Source organism: Balaenoptera borealis, assembly GCF_965194805.1.
Source record: "Balaenoptera borealis genome assembly, chromosome: X".
NCBI classification, from domain to species: domain Eukaryota; kingdom Metazoa; phylum Chordata; class Mammalia; order Artiodactyla; family Balaenopteridae; genus Balaenoptera; species Balaenoptera borealis.
In genome coordinates this window covers 8,982,097-8,999,531 of record NC_138881.1, presented here as the reverse complement: position 1 = coordinate 8,999,531, position 17,435 = coordinate 8,982,097, and the positions used below count along the sequence as shown (strand labels likewise).

Below are 17,435 nucleotides of genomic sequence, written 5' to 3'. Positions count from 1 at the left end.
TGGGAAGGGAGTACTGTGGTGGCATGAGAATCACGGCTACCCATTTCCCCCTTCTTTGATCACCACCACCGTCGGTGTCCAGCAGGAAGAGACTAAGGTGAATCCTAGGGGAATTCTTCTCCCACCTTCAAGCTGGGGAAAGCCTGCCCTGGAACTCGTCCGCTCGCTTGGCTTGGCTGTTCCCATGTACAGGATATTTGTAAGTTGGGCGTGTCTAGGTCACCTGTATTTAATTGTGTAATACAGATGTTTATTTTAACATAGTAGCTGTTTATCCAGGTAAAATTACATTAGAATTTAAGGTTTATTTTTACTTTAAAAACTTTTTATTCATTTTGACTGATTTCAGCCCTGATTATGTTCTTGTGCTTCTTTAATGGGTTAAAGGCATTATTTTTATGCAAATGGAAAGGGTGTGTATGGTTGCAGTAAAACATTCCGTTTTCTGGTTGTTATTAGGAGGAAATGAGAGAAGTGGGTGGGGCAGTGTGGCGTGTGTGTGTGTGTGTGTGTGTGTGTGTGTGTGTGTGTGTGTGTGTGTGTGTGATTTGAATTTGACCAAAGTTATGTAATTTGAATATGACCCAAAGGTGTGTTGTTCAAACCAACATATGCTTTAAGATATCAAAGATTGTGTTTGTACTCAAGAGAGTTCTTTTTCACTAGTGTATTTGGAAATATTTCAGGCCATTTTTTAAAGCAGAAGTTATAGACCTAAAAGATTTTTCTCCCCTGGGAGCTCTTTGAATATATAAAAAGTTTTTAAGGATTTTTAAAGGCTAGATGGCAGGAAGTAAATTATTTTCTGCTCATCCTAAGTAAACATCTCTGTGATGTAGGTGCTTCATCAGAGTTATCTTATGAGGTGCATATGACCCAAAGGGAAAATAATTTGTTTAGTAACTTGATTTTCTTCCTTTTTTATGATTCGCAAGTTGTCAAATTCATCCTGTTTGGGGCATTATAAATGTGGGAACTTGCAAATGAGTAACAAATTTACGGTGTAAATCAACTGAAATGTATATGAAATCCTGCTGGATTCTTAAGAGGTCTCTTGGTGTTTCTGAGTGAGAAGTCTTTCACACTTCTCTTTTCTAGGATTCTGTTTCAGGACACAGTCATAAATGCAAAAGGAAGATTTCAGCGCCCGATTACATTCATCTTTATAATTTTGGGCCCCTTCAGCCCCTCCCAAACATTGGAAAACTATCTGGAGTTGGAATTGCTGAGACAAGGAAAACTTTTCTTCCAGAGGGTTTTTTAAGGAAAAATTATACTTTAAGGTTATGAGTATAGAATTACAACACAGACAATTCATAATACTTAATAAGCCTCTCTAGGTCAATCTAGATTATCTCTAAAATGTCTGTTTCACCCAGCCCCATAATTACATACTTGGGGAAGTAAAATTGAGTGTACAGAGTTTTCAGAGTGGCAGATCTATTTGGAATCATTCTAACCCAATTGTTCATTTTGTAGGAAAGGGAACTGGAGACCAGAGGGATTTAGGGACTTGAATAAGGCTGCTGGTAGTGAGGGCAGATGTAGGAGTGTGATGGCAAGCAACAGTGAGAATGTCTGTCACCTATTAAAGGCCCTCTATTTCCTGGGTTTACTTACGTCTTTTCTTTTCACCCTCAAAACAATTTTGCAAGGCATGGATCATATTCCAGTTTTTAAAATGACAAAACTGAAACGTAGGAGGTTCTCTAACTACTCAAAGTCAATAGGCATTAGGAGGCAGAGCAAGAATTCAAATGCACACCCCCTGATTCTGAAGGTCTGGCGTCTCCTGACTTGAGCTGTTTTCCACTGTACCAGGTTGGCTCCCAGGCCTTAGTATAGCCTAAAATCCAAGCAGCATTCCTTTGTTATACATGTTTACAGGCATAACTCATCTTATTGTGCTTCATTTTAGCACACTTCACAGATAATGCATTTTTTGCAAACTGAAGTGTGGCAACCCCGCGTCAAGCAAGTCTATCTGCACCATTTTTCCAAAACCATTTGCTCACTTTGTGTCTCTGTCACATTTCGGTAATTCTCACAATATTTCAAACGTTTTCATTATTATATTTGTGATGGTGGTCTGTGATCGGTGATCTTTGACGTTACTACTATAACCTGCTGAAGTGATGGTTAGCACTTTTTAGCAATATTTTATAAAGATATGTACATTTTTAGACATAATGCTATTGCTCACTTAATAGACTCATTATATAGTGTAAACATAACATTTATATGTACTGGGAAACCAAAAAATTCGTGTGACTCACTTTATTGCAGTATTTGTTTCGTTGCGGTGGTCTGGAACCACATCCACAATGTCTCTGAGGTATCCCTGTATAGGTGTTATGTCAAGAGCATCTTTATCTAAGCAACCACTCTGGTTACTGAATTTAATGGGTAGTAGTCTGGGGTATTGGGTCTCCTTACCTTAGTTTTTCTGACAAAAATGATTATTCCTCTCCTACTAGATTCAATAATATTCCAGAATTTGTCTTCAATTAATACCTCCTTTTCTTCTTTGGAAAATACATACTTTGAAATGTCTAACTCCTTTATTTAGATTTAAAGAAGAGTATAGTCTTTTCTCTCATTCAGTGATTCATCCGTTTATTCATTTATTCATTCAATAACTATGTATCGAATGTCTACTATGAGCAGACACTATTCTAGGTTTTGGAGATACTGCTCTAAGCAAGACAGACACATCCCTGCCCTGCTGTTACTTTCATCCTACTGTGTCAGGAGATAGCCAATAAATAGCAGAAAATAAAGTAAGTGAGATGGTGATAAATGTCCTAGAAACAAAAAATAAAGAAATAAAGAAAAAAATCAAGGAAAGGAGACACCCAAAAGATGGGTGGGAATTATTCAAAAAGGACTTTGCTGTGAGGGTGTATTTGGGGAGTGTTTGTTATTGCATTATTGGTTCAGTAAAAAATGCTGGTAGGTGTCTATTTTTTCAGCAGCTTCCTTTCCAAAACCATGATACTCTAAACTCCACCTGTGGTAAAATGCTTATCCTAACTCTGTCTCCATCCTTGTGATACATCTTCCCATCTGCCCCTTGTGGAAACCATTGTTATCCCTATAGTACCCCCCCCCCAAAAAAAAACAGGGTTAAAATGAGTTGCCCATGAATCTTAGGGGGATATGAATAGAGAACAAGACAAGCATAGTCCCTGGGCTACTCTTCCCAAACATCTAATTTACAGGGAAGGAAACCAAATCTCAGAAATGCTGAAATGACTAGCCCAGAATCACATGGCAAGGTGCTCATTATTTCATTTATCCAACAAGTTATGGATGGAGTTTCTCTGGTGGGTCAGGCTACTGAGATGGATCCAGGAGAATCAGCAGTACTCACAGGACACGGTCTCTGACCTAGAGGCACATACAGGGACCTCTGTCCCCAACCCAGTGTTCATTCCTGTATACCATGATGGACAATCTTCTCTCTTTTCCAGGGTCTGAGAAGAATGGTGTTCCCATTTATATTTATATTTTCCACTCTGCATTTCTAGTGTGTGGTGGGTTAAATGAGACCATATCAGCTGGCCTGGGAACCAAAACAACTATGTATATTGTTGTTTCCATGGGAAAATGCATTTAGACTTTAAACATCCAGCCATCTTTACAAACTTTCAGACTGGGGAGTGTCTGAGTTGGAAAATATTAGCAGAGATTGTTTAGGGTCCATCGAGGCAACCTCTGGCTGCCCAACCTCCCAGATATTGACCATCTCCTGGGATAAACAACATCCTCTTCCGTCCTAAAGACAGCATCAAATGAGATACAATGAGTAATAATAGCTTCCTCAAAATTGTATGGAAAAGATTTTCTTCTCTTCACTATGAAGGCAAACTGATGGTCATAAATATTCACCTTTAGGGAAAAGGTCTTCAAATCGTAATCTGTGGATTGTGCATACCAGCCATTCTGTAGTTTGTCATAGTTCTCTAAGGCTATGGGGATCTACAAGGGGATTGTAGCTCATTTAATCTGTGTTTATTCCATTATCTACGTATGGGACTCACATTTCCGTACATGGCAGTAGCTAGCATAGTACCACAAGTGTGTGTTGAATGGAAAGAAATGTTCTCTTGGCCATTGCATAGGCTAGCAAGTGCAGTTTTCCCATCTTTCTTCCACAATGTGAATGCCATGGGCGTTTCAGTTCCTGTTCTACATCCCTGTCATCACCTGCTTGATTAGAATGATACTGCTTGAGATAATAATGACTTTGAATTTATATAAGCTTCCTAACGAAACATGAACTTATATTGAACTGCAGTGGATGCTTCACTAAAGGTCAAAGGAATTATGATTATGGTTGCCTTGACAACCATAGTTCTGCACTCTGTTTTATTACTTACCATTTTCCTATTTTGAGGTCATTTTGAGGATACCATTAAGGTTTCATTTTCAGTTTATGAGGCTTCTGGGAATGATACAATTTTATATAACTACAAAAGTATCCCCTTTTCCTAAAATTTCCCCAAACATTGGAAAGTCCAGGCATGTGAAATAAACTAAAAATAGGCTATTACTTATGCTGACACATAAATGTCATCTTTACTCTCCATTAAGGTAAATATTTTTAAAGGACTGAAAGAAATTGTTACTTTATATTTCTCCTTAGCATACAAATATGACTTTTTTGTTTCTTTCAAAAGGGAAAATTCTTGGTCAATAAATTTCCATAAGTGTTTTTACCCATAATGCAGTTATTAAACTGAAAATAGCTATATAAGAAAAATAATTTACTCTAGGAAAGGGCCAGTTTCAGAGATGGTCAAACAGTGATATTTTAACAACACGTTAATAATTAATAATCAACACATCCTCTGTTAAGTTTTTTGGTAGACCACATCAGTTTTTTAAAAGAGAAAAGGTGGTAATTAATACTTTAATCTTTATAATTGGTTTATTGGTGTTAAAAGAAAAATATAGTATAAATATACATTATCACATGACTACAATATAAAAAATCATTGTAAAACATTTTATTTTGTCCAATTACTTATTTTTTTAACCATTAAAAGTAATCTTTTATTTTTTAAAATTTTATTTATTTTTTTATACAGCAGGTTCTTATTAGTTATCCATTTTATACATAGTAGTGTATACATGTCAATCCCAATCTCCCAATTCATCACAGCACCACCACCCCACTCCACCGGTCCCCCCTTGGTGTCCATACGTTTGCTCTCTACATCTGTGTCTCAATTTCTGCCCTGCAAACCGGTTCATCAGTACTATTTTTCTAGGTTCCACATATATGCGTTAATATACGATATTTGTTTTTCTCTTTCTGACTTACTTCACTCTGTATGACACTCTCTAGATTCATCCACGTCTCTACAAATGACCCAATTTCGTTCCTTTTTATGGCTGAGTAATATTCCATTGTATATATGTACCACAACTTCTTTATCCATTCGTCTGTCGATGGGCATTTAGGTTGCTTCCATGACCTGGCTGCTGTAAATAGTGCTGCAATGAACATTAAGGTGCATGTGTCATTTTGAATTATGGTTTTCTCTGGGTATATGCCCAGTAGTGGGATTGCTGTGTCATATGGTAATTCTATTTTTAGTTTAAGGAACCTCCATACTGTTCTCCATAGTGGCTGTATAAATGAACATTCCCACCAACAGTGCAAGAGGGTTCCCTTTTCTCCACACCCTCTCCAGCATTTGTTGTTTGTAGATTTTCTGATGATGCCCATTCTAACAGGAGTGAGGTGATACCTCATTGTAGTTTTGATTTGCATTTCTCTAATAATTAGTGATGTTGAGCAGCTTTTCATGTGCTTCTTGGCCATCTGTATGTCTTCTTTGGAGAAATGTCTATTTAGGTCTTCTGCCCATTTTTGGATTGGATTGTTTGTTTTTTTAATATTAAGCTGCATGAGCTGTTTATATATTTTGGAGATTAATCCTTTGCCCGTTGATTCGTTTGCAAATATTTTCTCCCATTCTGAGGGTTGTCTTTTCGTCTTCTTTGTAGTTTCCTTTGCTTTGCAAAAGCGTTTAAGTTTCAGTAGGTCCCATTTGTTTATTTTTGGTTTTATTTCCATTACTCTAGGAGGTGGATCAAAAAAGATCTTGCTGTGATTTATGTCAAAGAGTGTTCTTCCTATGTTTTCCTCTAAGAGTTTTATAGTGTCCAGTCTAACATTTAGGTCTCTAATCCATTTTGAGTTTATTTTTGTGTATGGTGTTAGGGAGTGTTCTAATTTCATTCTTTTACATGTAGCTGTCCAGTTTTCCCAGCAGCACTTATTGAAGAGACTGTCTTTTCTCCATTGTATATCCTTGCCTCCTTTTTCATAGATTAGTTAACCATAGGTGCGTGGGTTTATCTCTGGGCTTTCTATCCTGTTCCATTGATCTGTATCTCTGTTTTTGTGCCAGTACCATATTGTCTTGATTACTGTAGCTTTGTAGTATAGTCTGAAGTCAGGGAGTCTGATTCCTCCAGCTCCATTTTCTTCCCTCAAGACTGCTTTGGCTATTCGGGGTCGTCTTTTGTGTCTCCATACAAATTTTAAGATTTTTTTCTTCTAGTTCTGTAAAAAATGCCATTGGTAATTTGATAGGGATTGCATTGAATCTGTCGATTGCTTTGGGTAGTATAGTCATTTTCACAATATTGATCCTTCCAACCCAAGAACATGGTATATCTCTCCATCTGTTGGTATCATCTTTAATTTCTTTCATCAGTGTCTTATAGTTTTCTGCATACAGGTCTTTTGTCTCCCTGGGTAGGTTTATTCCTAGGTATTTTATTCTTTTTGTTGCAGTGGTAAATGGGAGTGTTTCCTTAATTTCTCTTTCAGATTTTTCATCATTAGTATATAGGAATGCAAGAGATTTCTGTGCATTAATTTTGTATCCTGCAACCTTACCAGATTCATTGATTAGCTCTAGTAGTTTTCTGGTGGCATCTTTAGGATTCTCTATGTATAGTATCATGTCATCTGCCAACAGTGACAGTTTTACTTCTTCTTTTCTGATTTGGATTCCTTTTATTTCTTTTTCTTCTCTGATTGCCATGGCTAGGACTTCCAAAACTATGTTGAATACTAGTGGTGAGAGTGGACATCCTTGTCTCGTTCCTGATCTTAGAGGAAATGCTTTCAACTTTTCACCATTGAGAATGATGTTTGCTGTGGGTTTGTTGTATATGGCCTTTATTATGTTGAGGTAGGTTCCTTCTATGCCCACTTTCCGGAGAGTTTTTATCATAAATGGGTGTTGAGTTTTGTCAAAAGCTTTTTCTGCATCTATTGAGATGATCATATGGTTTTTATTCTTCAATTTGTTAATATGGTGTATCACATTGATTGATTTGCATATAGTGAAGAATCCTTGCATCCCTGGGATAAATCCCACTTGATCATGGTGTATGATCCTTTTAATGTGTTGTTGGATTCTGTTTGCTAGTATTTTGTTGAGGATTTTTGCATCTATATTCATCAGTGATATTGGTCTGTAATTTTATTTTTTTGTAGTATCATTGTCTGGTTTTGGTATCAGGGTGATGGTGGCCTCGTAGAATGAGTTTGGGAGTGTTCCTTCCTCTGCAATTTTTTGGAAGAGTTTGAGAAGGATGGGTGTTAGCTCTTCTCTAAGTGTTTGACAGAATTCACCTGTGAAGCCATCTGGTCCTGGACTTTTTGGAAGTCCAAAAAGGAGTCCTGGACTCTATCCTGGAGTCCAGTTGGAAGATTTTAATCACAGTTTCAATTTCATTACTCGTGACTGGTCTGTTCATATTTTCTGTTTCTTCCTGGTTCAGTCTTGGAAGGTTATACCTTTCTAAGAATTTGTCCATTTCTTCCAGGTTGTCCATTTTATTGGCATAGAGTTGCTTGTAGTAGTCTCTTAGGATGCTTTGTATTTCTGCGGTGTCTGTTGTAACTTCTCCTTTTTCATTTCTAATTTTATTGATTTGAGTGCTCTCCCTCTTTTTCTTGATGAGTCTGGCTAATGGCTTATCAATTTTGTTTATCTTCTCAAAGAAGCAGCTTTTCGTTTTATTGATCTTTGCTATTGTTTTCTTTGTTTCTATTTCATTTATTACTGCTCTGATCTTTATGATTTCTTTCTTTCTACTAACTTTGGGTTTTGTTTGTTCTTCTTTCTCTAGTTTCTTTAGGTGTAAGGTTAGATTGTTTATTTGAGATTTTTCTTGTTTCTTGAGGTAGGCTTGTATTGCTATAAACTTCCCTCTTAGAACTGCTTTTGCTGCATCCCATAGGTTTTGGATCGTCGTGTTTTCATTGTCATTTGTCTCTAGGTATTTTCTGATTTCCTCTTTGAGTTCTTCAGTGATCTCTTGGTTATTTAGTAATGTATTGTTTAGCCTCCATGTGTTTGTGTTTTTACATTTTTTTCCCTGTAATTGATTTCTAATCTCATAGCATTGTGGTCAGAAAAGATGCTTGATATGATTTCAATTTTCTTAAATTTACTGAGGCTTGATTTGTGACCCAAGATGTGATCTATCCTGGAGAATGTTCCGTGCGCACTTGAGAAGAAAGTGTAATCTGCTGGTTCTGGTTGGAGTGTTCTATAAATATCAATTAAATCTATCTGGTGTATTGTGTCATTTAAAGCTGTGTTTCTTTAGTAATTTTCTGTTTGGATTATCTGTCCATTGGTGCAAGTGAGGTGTTAAAATCCCCCACTATTATTGTGTTACTGTCGATTTCCTCTTTTATAGCTGTTAGCAGTTGCCTTATGTATTGAGGTGCTCCTATGTTGGGTGCATATATATTTATAATTGTTATATCTTCTTCTTGGATTGATCCCTTGATCATTATGTAGTGTCCTTCCTCGTCTCTTGTAACACTGTTTATTTGAAAGTCTATTTTATCTGATATGAGTATTGCTACTCCAGCTTTCTTTTGATTTCCATTTGCATGGAATATCTTTTTCCATCCCCTCACTTTCAGTCTGTATGTGTCCTTAGGTCTGAAGTGGGTCTCTTGTAGACAGCATATATATGGGTCTTGTTTTTGTATCCATTCATCGAGCCTGTGTCTTTTGGTTGGAGCATTTAATCCATTCACGTTTAAGGTAATTATCGATATGTATGTTCCTATGACCATTTTCTTAATTGTTTGGGGCTTGTTTTTGTAGGTCCTTTTCTTCTCCTGTGTTTCCCACTTAGAGAAGTTCCTTTAGCATTTGTTGTAGAGCTGGTTTGGTGGTGGTAAATTCTCTTAGCTTTTGCTTGTCTGTAAAGCTTTTGATTTCTCCATCGAATCTGAATGAGATCCTTGCTGGCTAGAGTAATCTTGGTGGTAGGTTCTTCCCTTTCATCACTTGAAATATGTCATGCCACTCCCTTCTGGCTTGTAGAATTTCTGCTGAGAAATCAGCTGTTAACCTTATGGGAGTTCCCTTGTATGTTATTTGTTGTTTTTCCCTTGCTGCTTTCAATAATTTTTCTTTGTCTTTAATTTTTGCCGATTTGATTACTATGTGTCTCGGCGTGTTTCTCCTTGGGTTTATCCTGTATGAGACTCTCTGCGCTTCCTGGACTTGGGTGGCTATTTCCTTTCCCATGTTAGGGAAGTTTTCGACTATAATCTCCTCGAATATTTTCTCTGGTCCTTTCTCTCTCTCTTCTCCTTCTGGGACCCCTATAATGCGAATGTTATTGCGTTTAATGTTGTCCCAGAGGTCTCTTAGGCTGTCTTCATTTCTTTTCTTTTTTTTTTCTTTATTCTGTTCTGCAGCAGTGAATTCCACCATTCTGTCTTTCAGGTCACTTATCGGTTCTTCTGCCTCAGTTATTCTGCTATTGATTCCTTCTAGTGTATTTTTCCTTTCAGTTATTGTATTGTTCATCTCTGTTTGTTTGTTCTTTAATTCTTCTAGGTCTTTGTTAAACATTTCTTGCATCTTCTCGCTCTTTGCCTCCATTCTTTTTCCGAGGTCCTGGATCATCTTCACTATCGTTATTCTGAATTCTTTTTCTGGAAGGTTGCCTATCTCCACTTCATTTAGTTGTTTTTCTGGGATTTTATCTTGTTCCTTCATCTGGTACATAGCCTTCTGCCTTTTCATCTTGTCTATCTTTCTGTGAATGTGGTTTTTTTCCACAGGCTGTAGGATTTTAGTTCTTCTTGCTTCTGCTGTCTGCCCTCTCCAATTACTTATTTTTATCTATAGGAAAATTTTATATGTTTACACTCTAAGACAGGAGTTATGAAAGTTTTTTGCAAAGGGTCAGATGGTAAATATGTTAGGCTTTGAGGCCACACAGGTTTTGTTGCAACTACTCAACTCTGAAATTATAACTGAAAACATCCAGAGACTATATGTAAAGGAACAGACCAGGCTGTATCAAATTAATACCGTATTTATAGAAACAGATAGCAAACTGGATTTGGACCTGGGCTGCAGTTTGCCAACTCCTACTCCAGGAGAAAAATTGTTTTACTTACTTATCTGATCAAGCCCACACATGAGTACGGTAGGACTTCAAGGGAATTGGGGTTTTTTTGTTTTTGTTTTTGTTTTTTTGTTTTGTTTTGTTTTGGCCACGCCACATGGCTTGTGGGATCTTAGTTCTCTGATCAGGGATTGAACCCATGCCCCCTGCAGTGGAAGTGCAGAGTCCTAAGCACTGGACCGCCAGGGAGGTCCCGTAAATTGGTTCTTTTGAAAGAGGCGCCTAAAAGGCTGTCCTTTCACTGTCTTATGTAAGATGTCACAGGTGCTACCATATTGGTTTCTAGAAATATTAGGAAGGCGTACAGGAGGGTAGTAGCAGATATTTCATAATAGGTTGCTTAGTTTAAACCCTGGTAGAACATTTGACAAAAGTAAACTAATAAGATTTCCTTACATGTTGGGCAAGTTCAAAACTGGTCTTGAATGTCAAAGGCCTGACGTCTCCTACCTGCATATGCCAGCAATGTAAACTGAGCCAGGCACTGTGAGATGGAGCCCCTTTGCCTATAGCTGGTTTCACCATCCTTGTGGGGTCTTCTTGGTCACCTTACACCAACTAAAACATGTTTTGTCCTTTATTTTCCGTCAGAGTATTCTCTAGTGCTTTGTTCAAACTGATTTTAGCATCTTCTTTTAGTTTTAATCAAATATTTCAAACATTAAGAAAAGTACAGAAAAAAATTAAACAAAAATCTGTCACTCGGATTTAATAACTGTTAACATTTGGTATTGTTTGTTTTAGATATTTTAATCTTTTTTTTTTAAAGAAATAATACATATGGACGCATATGACTTCTATACCAGACGTTTAATGTATATGATTTTTCTACATTCTAACAATTTTTAAAGAGGCAATTTATTTTCAGATGGATCTGCATTTTTCCTACTTATTAAAATGAGTTCTTGAGAGCCAAGAGGATGGAAAGATTAGTGATTTCATCTTAGATGTGCACATTATCATTGGTACAGAGTGTGACCAATTTGATCTGATTTGATACAGTTTTCTGTCCATCCAGGACTAAAGAATGCTGCGAGTTTACTTCCAAGAGAGACTTTGCGAATTCCCCATGTCTCTTCCCTATTGTAAATGAGATGTGTGTCTAAGAGACAGTGAATATAAGTCATCCTAATTCATAATCAAGGGCTGAATACAGCTTTTCATTTCCATAGCAACTTTTTCAAATGCATTATTTTTGTCTGCTGCCCTTAACACAGTTAATGCTTTGTGGAACAAGTGCTTTCACAAGCGCTCTCTCATTCAATCTTGGGAACGTCCTATGTGGTGGTTAGAACAAATAGTATTGCACTCATCTCCTAGGTAAGGAAATTAAGGCACAGTGATGTCAGTGCAGTGCTTCTAGGTCTTGGCTGCACCTTAACACCACTAGGTGAGCTTTGAAAAAGTACCTGTGGATCCCTGAGCCCACCCAGAGAGATCTGATACAAGCAGGCTGGGAGGGACCAAAGGCATTAGTATTTGTATTGATTCTTCTGTGCAGCCAAGGTTGAGAATTTCTGCTGGACTAGTGGAACTGGTCCAAGTTATTTAACCCTGTGGTTCTCAAATGGGAGCTATTTATCCCCCCCGCCCCCACCTTGGGGGAACATTTGACAATGAGACACTTTTGATTGACACAACTTGGTTGAAGATGCTCCTGGCTTCTAGTGAGTGGAGAGACCAGGGGTGCTGCCAGAACATCCTACAGCCCTGCCTCCCAACATAAAACTATCTGGCCCCAAATGCCACTATGTCAGTAGTGCTGAGGTTGATAAACCCCGACTTAACCTTTAAGTGTTAGACTGAAGCTCCTCTGACTCTAAGCCATTGTTCTTTCTTCAGTCCCAAGTTGCTAGGTTATTCAAATTAATCATCCTCTTATTTTTGCTCTAATAATGCATTTTTTAAGTAGATTTCTATTTGAAGCTAAAATGTTTACAGTGACTTTTAATTTTTTCAGCAGCTAGGTGGCCTTGTGTCATAACCGCAGTAGGATAGGCAGGAATCCTACTTTTCTCAGAATACCAAAAGTAACACAAAACAAGCAAATAGACAAAAAAAGGACACAACATCAAAAAGAAGAAAAGAGCTATTTCTCAACTTAAGTATATATATGATCCCCCCCCAAATACGAATTATATAAAGCAGTGGTTCTCAAAATTGAGTATGCGTTGAAATCCAATGGAGGGTTTGTTAAAACACAGCCTGCTGGGCCCCACCCCCAGAGGGTCTGATTTCGTAAGCCTGGCGTGGGGTTCAAGCACTTGCATTTCTAAATTTCTAACACGTTTCCAGCTGAGACAGAAGCTTCTGGCCCTGGGAGAACACTGAGAATTACAGATGTAAAGTGTGTTTCTATAATAGCTTTTCAAATGCATATTAACCTCAGGACTATCTATTAAAGCAACAAGTTAATATTCCTAAAAATGCAAACACTATTTATCATAGTATACACATAACTTAAAAATATAATCCATCAATAAGTACAAGGACCTTCCAGTTCTATGATTACAATCAGGACAGACCTAAGGAATTAAACCTTTTGCGCCCACTTCTAAGAGCAACAGGAGCTAGCTACAGTAAGCTTGGTGTTAAGAACAAGTCTAATGTTATGAATGTACAGATCTACACCTGATCAGAAATGAAAAGATGAAAATTCCCTGAGACATTTTAAAAAGCATCTGGGCAAAGAGAAAGTTGATATTTTCTAAGGTACGTGATGCACATTCTTCAAATAATAAGTAGATGCTTAAATCAAAAATGACGAACAAAAGTTTACTAGTTTTGGACACATTAATATATGATTGTAGAAGGGTGGATGGATATCTAAAATTTCAGTGAAATTTATTGCCTATCCATAAAATAACACATATTAATTCCTTAACGAACTGGAATATTAGCATAGGCGGCTAAATAATCTTAGAGTTAAATATGGAATCTGAAACCTATTTCAAGTGTTTCAGGAACAAGTCAATTATTCTTCCGGTTCATCAGCCAATGACACATTATTTATTTATTTATTTATTTAACATCTTTATTAGAGTATAATTGCTTTACAATGGTGTGTCAGTTTCTGCTTTATAACAAAGTGAATCAGCTATACATATGTCCCCATATCTCTTCCCTCTTCCGTCTCCCTCCCTCCCACCCCTCTAGGTGGTCACAAAGCACCAAGCTAATCTCCCTGTGCTATGCGGCTGCTTCCCACCAGCTGTCTATTTTACATTTGGTGGTGTATATATGTCCATGCCACTCTCTCACTTTGTCCCAGCTTATCCTTCCGCCTCCCCGTATCCTCAAGTCCGCCTCCCCGTATCCTCAAGTCCATTCTCTAGTAGGTCTGCATCTTTATTCCTGTCTTGCCCCTAGGTTCTTCATGACCTTTTTTTTTCCTTAGATTCCATATATATGTGTTAGCATACGGTATTTGTTTTTCTCTTTCTGACTTACTTCACTCTGTATGACAGTCTCTAGGTCCATCCACCTCACTACAAATAACTCAGTTTCGTTCCTTTTTAATGGCTGAGTAATATTCCATTGTATATATGTGCCACATCTGCTTTATCCATTCATCTGTTGATGGACACTTAGGTTGCTTCCATGTCCTGGCTATTGTAAATAGAGCTGCAATGAACATTTTGGTACATGTCTCTTTTTGAATTACGGTTTTCTCAGGGTATGTGCCCAGTAGTGGGATTGCTGGGTCGTATGGGAGTTCTATTTTTAGTTTTTTAAGGAACCTCCATACTGTTCTCCATAGTGGCTGTATCAATTTACATTCCCACCAACAGTGCAAGAGGGTTCCCTTTTCTCCACACCCTCTCCAGCATTTATTGTTTGTAGATTTTTTGATGATGGCCATTCTGACCGGTATGAGATGGTATCTCATTGTAGTTTTGATTTGCATTTCTCTAATGATTAATATTGTTGAGCATTCTTTCATGTGTTTGTTGGCAATCTGTGTATATTCTTTGGAGAAATGTCTATTTAGGTCTTCTGCCCATTTTTGGATTGGGTTGTTTGTTTTTTTGACATTGAGCTGCGTGAGTTGCTTGTATGTTTTGGAGATTAATCCTTTGTCAGTTGCTTCATTTGCAAATATTTTCTCCATTCTGAGGGTTGTCTTTTCGTCTTGTTTATGGTTTGCTTTGCTGTGCAAAAGCTTTTAAGTTTCATTAGGTCCCATTTGTTTATTTTTGTTTTTATTTCCATTTCTCTAGGAGGTGGGTCAAAAAGGATCTTGCTGTGATTTATGTCATAGAGTGTTCTGCCTATGTTTTCCTCTAAGAGTTTGATGGTATCTGGCCTTACATTTAGGTCTTTAATCCATTTTGAGTTTATTTTGGTGTATGGTGTTAGGGAGTGTTCTAATTTCATTCTTTTACATGTAGCTGTCCAGTTTTCCCAGCACCACTTATTGAAGAGGCTGTCTTTTCTCCACTGTATATTCTTGCCTCCTTTATCAAAGATAAGGTGACCATATGTGCATGGGTTTATCTCTGGGCTTTCTATCCTGTTCCATTGATCTATATTTCTGTTTTCATGCCAGTACCATACTGTCTTAATTACTGTAGCTTTGTAGTAGAGTCTGAAGTCAGGGAGCCTGATTCCTCCAGCTCCGTTTTTCTTTCTCAAGATTGCTTTGGCTATTCGGGGTCTTTTGTGTCTCCATACAAATTGTGAAATTTTTTGTTCTAGTTCTGTGAAAAATGCCAGTGGTAGTTTGATAGGGATTGCATTGAATCTGTAGATTGCTTTGGGTAGTAGAGTCATTTTCACAATGTTGATTCTTCCAATCCAAGAACATGGTATATCTCTCCATCTATTTATATCATCTTTAATTTCTTTCATCAGTGTCTTATAATTTTCTGCATGCAGAAAATTTTGTCTCCTTAGGTAGGTTTATTCCTAGATATTTTATTCTTTTTGTTGCAGTGGTAAATGGGAGTGTTTTCTTAATTTCACTTTCAGATTTTTCATCATTCCTATACACTAATGATGAAAAATCTGAAAGTGAAACCAATGACACTTTAAGGAGAGCAGCAATTTAGGTGATGTGGCTTGTGATTTTCTTAAACTAGCCTTAAGTTAGATATTACAGCATATTTTGTAGGTGAAAAACCTAAACCCCAAAGTAGCCGAGTACACATCCCTTATTTTCTACTGCAAGAGCTCATAGAAAATAGAATATTCTCTTATCTCTGCCTCTTAGATGTTTTCTGAATCCCTTGATAGTGAAGATTTTCTTATCTCTTTCTAGAACCTGGCACACTTCCTAGTACATACCAAGGGATAATTAGGCTTTCACTGAATTTACTTAAATGGGTTTGTGAGAAGTTCATGCATTTCCGTATTTCATGAATTTCATGTCATATATTTCAGTCCCATTTAAATTCAGGATCCTGACAAAGAAAATCCTAAAGAGGATCCAGTCTATACTGTCCAAAGTACAAACTTTAAATTATGAACTAGGGATTGAGAAAAATAAAGGGCAACTATGGGAGAATTTTCCAAGAAGTAAGCATTTCTTGTTGTATTGGTATTGATGATATATATGGCAGTCAACAATGACCAATAAGGATGTAAAAAAAAAAATGATAAAACTTCCAAAGGATAACTAAGTAACCCTGTACTGTAAAATATAAAAATTAAACTTCTAAGAGAACAAATAAATCTAAGAATTGAAAAATGTACCCAATAGCATCGTTCTGCTGCAGTGTTTAAGAGCAAACCAAGAAGTTGCTATGGCATTGACTTATGCGTGCATAGCAACAGAGCGAGCTCAGTGATTCAGCTTGATAAAAGAGGAAATTAGCTCACCATTTCCCTTTCCCTAAATCAGTCAGATATCCAAATATTTCATGTTGAAATGGTATATCCATCAACATGTTCTAATGGATAAAAGTCAGTAGTGGGGGTGGGGTGGGGGAAGGTCACAAGATGAAATTTGTATGTCATGTGCGTACTTTAGAGAATGCAACTCATGTCTAAAGAATCTATTAATATCTCTGCATCCTGCTTTCCCCCCATTGAATGTGGTTTGTCGGTGGCTTATATTGGGTGAATATACAATGACGAGTAATAATTTGGCAAAAGATGGGCAAAATGTATCAGCCCATATAACTTTGTTCTAGTGAAAGTTGACTGTGGTATATTTTGAGAAAGAAACATTGTTGGGCTGTGAAACTAATTCCCTGTGTGTAACAGCCCTCCAGGGAAGGGCTAGATTATGCCAGCATAATATGTGAAGTTTAGTCATTATCACTTGCACAAAGCAGAGGTCAGCCGTGGGTGTATGCACAGGAGACACCACTGGAGTGAGCCAATACAAACAGAGCCAAATGTCACAAATAAATGCTGACATTTTATCACGTGATTATTTTTAATATTATTTTACCACAGTGTCTTTTCTTGTATTGTTTATCCTCCACATCTTTATTTTGTTTCCAGTTTCCTTTCTTTAAACTGATAAATGAGAATTGGGGAAGTATGGTTTGAGTCACTACTTGACCATGAACACGGGCAGTTAATGGACCCCACAGAAGAGCCCCGAACCTGTGAAGCTTGGATTCTTAGATTTATTCTGGCTTGACTTAGGTTTCAGAAACATACAATTTGATTAATTCGTTTTTAATTTATTCAATACATACAGTAAAATTCATCTTTTGGGGGTACAATTCTGAGTTTTGACAAACACATAAAGTTGTGTAACCACCACCACAATAGGGACCCGGAAGAGTTCTGTCACTCCGCCCCCACCCCACGAATTCCCTCATGCTGTCCCTTCGTAGTCAACCCCTCTCTGTACCCCCAGGACCTGTCATCCACAAATCTGTTGGCGCTGTTCTGTTTTGACTGTTTTTTTCTTCTCCATTCATTCATACAACAACCATTTATTGAGAGTCTACCATGTGCCGGGCTCTGTTTGAGGTGCTGGAAGATGAAATGGTGAATAA

The 17,435-nt window shown here is 37.4% G+C and overlaps 1 protein-coding gene across 11 annotated transcripts in view; it reads left to right on the top strand.

The window, feature by feature from the left end:
* ARHGAP6 (Rho GTPase activating protein 6) overlaps positions 1-17,435 on the top strand; it is a 491,169-nt gene that overhangs the window by 296,292 nt on the left and 177,442 nt on the right. Inside the window, exon 1 of one of the 11 annotated variants that reach the window (XM_082375540.1) lies at positions 11-199. The exons of the other annotated variants lie outside the window; for them this stretch is intronic. Coding sequence (XP_082231666.1) covers positions 185-199 — 15 coding nt within the window. The 5' untranslated portion in view covers positions 11-184. Of the gene's footprint in view, positions 1-10; positions 200-17,435 lie in introns of those variants that run through there. 11 annotated transcript variants of the gene reach the window in all.